General features: G+C 41.7%; 1 protein-coding gene across 1 annotated transcript in view; it reads right to left on the bottom strand.

Annotated features, from left to right (window-relative positions):
• Positions 1–933: 933 nt before the first annotated feature.
• Positions 934–7648, bottom strand: part of VSIG4 (V-set and immunoglobulin domain containing 4) — a 29201-nt gene continuing 22486 nt past the window's right edge. The window contains exons 4-8 of the mRNA XM_060137893.1: positions 5234–5296; positions 4621–4698; positions 4188–4292; positions 1940–1961; positions 934–1600 (exon numbers count right to left, since the gene is read on the bottom strand). Of these exons, the coding sequence (XP_059993876.1) occupies positions 1363–1600; positions 1940–1961; positions 4188–4292; positions 4621–4698; positions 5234–5296 (506 nt within the window). The 3' untranslated portion in view covers positions 934–1362. The remainder of the gene's footprint in view (positions 1601–1939; positions 1962–4187; positions 4293–4620; positions 4699–5233; positions 5297–7648) is intronic.

The raw sequence follows: 7648 nt of genomic DNA, 5'->3' as shown, positions 1-7648 counted from the left end.
TTATGGGTCCCAGGGATGGATGTACTCCTTGATTCATTACTTTCGTTCCTTCCTGTAAAGCGAAGGACTCTTTGTTCACTTTTATGTATGATTTTGACTTCTGTAATCAATTCATAGGGGAGCAGCTGCTGGTTAAACCTGAGCTGACCTTGGAATTGCATTGTAACCAAAAGTGGCACATGTCAGCTTCCATAAAGGGTGAAGAAGTTGATTTGACATGCATTACCTGAGGGAAAGGAAACAGTGTTGAACTGACCCAGAACAGTTCCTCTCTGAGGACACTGATTTAAAGGTGTATTGTGTGTGCACATATACAGACAGATAAACACACACACACACACACGCACACACACACTCACACTCCTAGTGCTTATTCCTGTTTGAGAAGAGAGACTTCCCTGCTCTGACCTCTACCCCACAGTGTAAGAAGGGACCAAGAGATAAAGACGATCTATGAAGAGTACAACTACTCCAAAGATTTTAGGATTCTAGGAGGTGGAAATCCTTGAGGGTGATGCATTCATACTTTGGAGAAAGGGGGATCTCTTTATCTCTGCACCCACAGTCTGCTTTTTTAGGTTTCCAATGGACCTGGGAAGAGTCACCCAGGTGGAGCTGGCAGGATGATTAAAAAGGGAATAGAAGGCAGTTGAGTACTGTTTTACCAAATGTTCATTGTGTTCCAGTGAGCTCACTGCTGAAATGAGGTAAGGGTAGCATAGGTGGGAAGAAGGAAAAAACAAAAAAGCAAAGGTGCTCTCCATACTCCCAGGGCCCCAGCCATCTCAACTAGTCTCACTTTAATCACTCTTGGTAGGTCCTTGAGAGAGGACCAATATGACCAAAGTTGCTGTTATGTTTAGATATTTATTGAGCATCAGAAGAATACCAGAGCACTAGACTCACAGTACAGGAGCAGAACTGAACCCTGGCCTCTTACATGACAATCTCAATTAAAAGCTATCTGGCACTAGAGAAAAGGAAGTGATCCTAAACCTAACTGGTTCCCTGAGCTGCCAGAGCTGAGCCTCCCTCTGGTCATTCAGTGGTAAGAGGCCAAAGTTGACTGGTGTCTGGATGCATGATGACCAAGTCCTAGTGCTATAGGCACTTCCCTCTGGTGTTTGGAGTGAAGCAATGGAAACTCCAGGCAGGGACACTAAGGCATGATCCAGCAGCAGGCTTGCTTGAGGTGCATATGGTAACTTCTTAGGCAAAGCCATTCACTCTTAGCAACCCCAGTGTTGGCAAGGAAGACACTTTGGACTATCCAGGAATAAAGATAGCAGGGAAAGGGGCCATGCAGAATGCCAGGGATGAATAGGCAATTATGTCAACAGACTTTGGCCCAGTAGGACATTTTTAGCAGCTGCTCTTGCCCTTGGTGACCAGAAGCTCATAATCTGGGGGAACCGTGTGCAGCAGGCGAGCATAGTCACCGTTGATCTGGGCGATGATCTGGTACTCCTGGCCCAGGCAAGGTTCATCAGAGTAGTCGTTGTCCAGTGTCTGGGAAGCTGGCTCTTCACTGGAGCAGCCACTTGTGAAGATGGCCACCCTCATGGTTTCACCAGAGTCACTGGCCTCCCCGGCATGCACCCTGTGTTCCAAGAGCCCACCATCCATGAGAAGAAACTTGAATCTGGTACCCTGGTTTCCCACTTTTCTGCCCCAATTCTTGCCAACTGACCCTCAGGCACTTGCCACCCAGGGATTCTGGGAATGGAGGGCTAGAGGACCTGAATTATTTTGTGTGTTCAATAGGCCAGGACAGTACCACAGAAGATGCTTCAGAGAGGGAAGAAAGTTGTGCCCTGACCCTGAAGGCCTCTGGGCTTAAGATTGGGCCTGTGCCAAACCCCCTTTCCTCTATGCCAGTGACGAACAAAATCGAGGGCAAGGAATGGGTCAGAAGATAAAAGAAGAGAGGTTATCTTACCTGACCACTTCACAGACATGCTCTGGAAAAAAAGGAAGAATCAAGTCAGAAGTCTCCATGGGGAGTGAGTAAGAGCCAAGCATGAGTACTTGTCAAAAGGTAAGGGAAGGGGAGACAGAAAGGGGGATCTCAATATGTCTCAGCCTTCCAACAAATAGGAGCTGTTGGGAAGGTGAGTTGAAATACAGGGATGCAGATTTATCAGGGAAATGAAAAGGAAGCACACTTTATCACTGTCATCTTTGACTGACTCTGGACATTGGGCTGGAGCATTTGCTTGGTATGGTGGGGGGAGGGACACTGGAACTGGATCCACTCTCCACCCAGGAATCTTGCCAAAGATCCCCAGGCAGTCCTTGTGAGAAACTTGGCAGCCATCCAGAGCCCAGGTAAAAGGGTCTGAATTAGTCTGATGTCTGGGACTTTGGTTTGAGCCATTCCCAAATTCACTTATCCCCACCCTGCACCCAGGAAAGATCTTGGAATAAGTCACCATTGCCCCCTAGTGTCAGTGGAGGAGAAGTATCTACATTCCATGCAGGCTTAAAGGCTCTAGCCTAGTACAAAGATAGATATCTCTTGGTACTGCCCTCTAGGAGCTTGTAATCTTTCGGAGATGCAACAGGGAATGCATACATTAAACCACAACAAAGCAAACACGGCATGCTGCAGCAATTTTGCTTTGTGATAGAGCCCTGTATTTCCATGTCTTACCTCCCCAGTTGGCCTGGCAGCTCCTATATTGTAGGGTCTTTTTCATTTTTATATGCCTAATGCATGGTACATAGTAGGCACTCAATAACTACATGTTAAATTGGATTGATGCCCTAAGGCTGTCTCCCTTATAGAGAGGTAGAAAGCAGGAATTCTGGGAAGGCAATCCAGGAAGGAAAAATTATAAAGGCATGAGGTGTGTGGCAAATTTGCCTGCTTGACTCCAGTGTCTGGAAATGAAAATAAGTATAAAGGCATGGTGGGGATTGACAAGATAGGCCAGAGCCACATTATAGAGGGCTTTGAATAGAATGCTACATTTTGACCTCTACCCCCTGAGTCATGAGGAACCCTGGACTGTTTTTGAAAGGAAAATAATCATGATTACAGTTTATATCCGGTCTCATTGAGACTATAATGAATGTTTTCCTTTTAGTACTCCTGGGATTTGTGACCACTTGAGATATCTCCACATCCAAGTTTAGCCTCATGGGTCGTAGCCATGGCAGTTGGCCAAGACCAGAGCTTACACTTGAGACCCAGGAAAAGGAAACACTCAAGGCTCCCTTCTCCTTTTTGGTTGGAGAGACCCATGGTAGAAACCAGACTATTTGGGAGTAAGAGCTACTACAAACGAAGAGACACACAAATGCTAGTTAAAATAGCTAGTGCAACAGGAACTGAAGTGCAGTTAGGTTTTACTTATAAATCAACATTCAAATTCTTTTTCCTCCTCTGCTGGCAAATAGATGTTAAATGACCCTGACAACTACACTGTAATCATGTCACTCCTCGGCTTAAATATTTTTTAGTAATTTTTAATGCAAGGCTTAGAGAAGAAAGTCCAGATTCCTTAACCTGTCATTCAAGACCTTCTATAATCAGGAATAAGCTTTCCTTTTCCCCTGTATTTCTCTATTGCTTGGTTACATGAATTTTCTTTATTGATGACCCCACTCACATTCATATTTCACCATTTTACCCATTTATTCTTGTAGTTTCTCCTTCCTAGACTATTGCTCCCTTTCAAATGGTTTTCATCCTCCAAGGAATGGTCTAAGCCCCACCTCCTTCTGAAATCCCTTGCTAATTACTCTAGCCCTAACTGACTCCCCTGTCCTCTGGATACCTTTAGCACTGATTGTCTTCTCCAGGCTTTGAGTCCATAGCCTTTATAGCTATGTATTGTTATTGATAAACTCCACGCTTCTACCTTGATTCCATTAATCAAATTGTAAGCAACTTGAGGTCAAGGACTGTGACTTCTCCTTCTCTTGCATCCTCATTAGAAAACTCATTACATAGATACTGTACTCAGTTGGGTACCAAAGATTTGTGAATTAACTTTCATAAGTTGTATTGTCATTGTTGCCTTGCAGGTCTGTCTCCATGGACCCCCTACCCTCACTTTCAAACTAGGCTAGGAGCCCTTTGAAGTGCCTAACATAGTGCTTGATACTGAGTTTATGCTCAACTATACTGCTGAATGAATGAATAAATGAGCAAGAGCCACCCAATCATATTTATCACTCACCCTGTTGGGATGTCTTCCGGCAGACCATGATATAAGTCACTGTGGTGACCACAATACAGCAGAAGGAGATGATGAGAATTATGGCAAAGATAGGCAGACCATTTCCTAGGAGGTAAAACAAGACCAAGTGGTATCTGGTTGAAAATGAATCTAGCAACTCCAAGGATCAGTCCAGACCAGCTCACACTTCTTTCTTTTCCATCTTCTCCTAAATTTCTTAGCTAGCCAGAGAGACAAACAAAACCCTAGGCCCATGAGAAAGACTTGAGAGAAGCTAGAGACTCCACGTATAAACAAGTTATTTCAGACCCACTGGTTGATGGCTGATTGGCCTGGGCATTTGAATGACATAGAACATTGTATATAGTGGAAAATTTCAGTTACAAAGTTCACAGCCAAAAGGGAAAGCTAGAAGTCTTAACATTGCCCTTACCTGGCCCAGCACTTGTCTTTCCAACGTAGCCATCCACTTCAGTGATCCAGCCCTGGGATGAGTTCACTGTGGATGTTGCTATGATAACAAGTGTGTTAGGGTTAGAGGCCTCTCTTCCAGCAAGTAACTGTGAGGTGGAGGGTGGCTGCAAAGTCTGAAGTCCTTCTGTGGGTATCTGTGCTAAGCTTTCTGCAATTCCTGGCCATGTCACTGACCACTATTACCATAAAGTGAGGTATCTTAGTTTTTCACTGTTTATGATGGGAAGAACGCCAATAGAGGGGAGACAATATACCTAAAGTCCTATAGCAAGTCAGACTAGGAGCAAAGCAGAAGTCACAGTTTTTTCTTTTTTCACTTTTCCCATGGGATTATTCAAATTCTCTCCTTCCTTTTGCCTCAAACATTTTCACGAAGAAGAATATATATATTCATGATTCCACTTCATCATGACCCTTAAATCTTTCTTATTTCCATTTCTTTACTACTAATTTCTTTCCAGAGAACACAATGACCTCTTATTACCCATCTAATGGCATTGGGCCTCCTCTCTTGGCTTCTATGAAGCCATTTCAGACCTTTCCTACTCCCGCAGAACCCTAGTAAAACTCACCTTCGAAGGGGGATTGCATGGTTGGAGGTGCCTTAGTCTTGGTCTCGAGTGGCTTTGAGGAATCTGCAAGGAAAAGAGAGTCCATTCAAGGGCCCTGGCACCTTTGAGTGAACAGTTGAATGCCTTAGGGAAAATGGGAAGTAAGTTAGGGCCAGTCAGGTCCTTAATTAATCTGGATGGGAAAACATTTTGTTTTAACTAACTTCTGATTGAAATTTAGCTATTCATTCTCTTGAGAGGGTCTTAGAAGGATTACAAAGAAGGTGGGTGTGGTGATGTCAGTAAAAATGGTAGAGTAATGACCTCCAAATATTCACTTCTTCACAAAAGCAATGAAATAACTGAAAAAAATTCATAACTTTTTTCTTTCAGATTTGGGGAAATTAGCCAAAGATTTGCATCAACCCAAGTAGCATTTATGGAAGAAAAACACCCCAGTCGTGTTAAGAACAGGGAGCTCTGTGGCATTTTAACTTACCCCAACCCTATCACCCTGCCCCAGGCCAGTAGTAGCCTTGAAAATAAACCCCATTCTAGGTGCTGGAGTGGACAGAGCAGATTTAATTCCCAAACAATTGTCATTATTTGACCTGTGTGGTGGTTCTCTGAAAGACCTGACTCAAAAGCCTTATATTTATTGGTCACCCAGTGCTAAAACTGTCCCCAGGGAAGGGATGTATTTATCACACAGCTGCCTGAGGCAAGAGATAATAGTTGAGGTAAACAAGAAACTAGCCAGAAAACTTAAAAGAAAAAAAAGTAATTAGATGTTCATAGAGACTTTGAAAATCTCTGACACATTCCTGGTAATCTAGAAGACCACAGACATGCCTAGGGTTTTGTGCATGCTCAGGAAAGACATGAGAACATCATAAGTTCTTTCCTCTGGCTAGCCTTGAGGCTCTGCATTAGCAGGAAGTGAAGGCTACAGCACAGTTATAAACTTCCTGGGTAAGTGTTGAAGACATAGTTCAAAAGGCAACAGAGCCCTGGGAGTTTTAGTGGTTCTAAGTATTTAAGGAGATATCTGCCCAATCAGTAGCTGACCACTAAGCTACCAAGCAGAGACTTCAGTGGCAATCCGTGACAAAGAATACAAGAGACTACTTAAAATTATCTTAGAAAAGTTACTGAACAAACAAACAGCAACTAGTACAATAAGCAGTGCCAAAAACAAGCCCTGGAGAGAGAAAGGGAGAGTCAGATTTCTAGATTTGCCATATTATATTATTTAAAAAGTCAAATTTTCAACAAAAATATAAGATATACAAAGAAACTAGAAAGTAGAGCCCATAAACATATAAAAAAGCAATGAATACAAACCATCCCTGAGGAAGCAGAGATACTGCACTTACTAGACAAAGATTTTAAATCAACTAAATTTGTTAAAAAAGAAATAAACCAAAGGAAAGATTGTGCAAAAATCTAAAAGAATGAGGACAATTCAAGCCAAATAACGAATATCAATAAAGAGACAGAATTTATAAAACAGGAACCAACTAGAAATACTAGAGTTGAAAAGTACAAAAACTGAAAGGATAAAAATCAATAAAGAGAAGAAAAATTCACTAACGGAGATTAAAGCAGGCAGAAGAAGAATCAGTAAACTTGATAACAATTGAAATTAACCAATTAGAGAAACAGAAAGGAAAGTGAATGAAGAAAAATGAGTAGCACCTCAGAGGTCTGTGGGACACCTTCAAGTGTACCAACATACACATAATGGGAGTTGTAGAAGCAGAGGATAGAAAAGGGTAGACAAAATATTTTAAGATATAATGTCAAAAAACTTTCCAATTTGATGGAAAACAATCTGCAAGTACAAGAAGCTCAATGAACTCCAAGTAGGGAAATATTTTTTAAATTCACACCTAGATACATACTCAAAAGCGAAAGCCAAAGAGAGAATTTTGAAAGCAGCAAGAAAGAAGCAACTCATCATGTACAAGAGATTCTCAGTAAGACTAATGGCTAAGACCATAAAATTCCTAGAAGAAAACATAAGCAGAATACTCTTTGACATAAATAATAGCAGTATTATTTTAGATCTGTCTCCTAAAGAAAAGAAAGCAAAAATAAACAAATGGGAACTAATTAAACTTAAAGGCTTTTGCACAGCTAAGGAATCCATCAACAAAACAAAAAGACTGCCTACTGAATGGGAGAAAATATATGCATAATATGAATGATAAAGTGTTAATGCCAAAAATACATAGATAGCTCATGTAACTCAATATCAAAAAATAAAAACAAAAAACCCATTGGCTTAGTTTTGTTTTTATTTCCCTTTCTCTAGGAGGTGGGTCAAAAAGGATTTTGCTGTGATTTTTGTCACAGAGTGTTCTGCCTATGTTTTCCTCTAAGAGTTTGATGGTGTCTGTCCTTACATTTAGGTCTTTAATCCGTTTTGAGTTA

This window comes from Lagenorhynchus albirostris, chromosome X (assembly GCF_949774975.1).
Source record: "Lagenorhynchus albirostris chromosome X, mLagAlb1.1, whole genome shotgun sequence".
Lineage (NCBI taxonomy): Eukaryota > Metazoa > Chordata > Mammalia > Artiodactyla > Delphinidae > Lagenorhynchus > Lagenorhynchus albirostris.
This window is presented reverse-complemented; position numbering and strand designations above follow the sequence as displayed.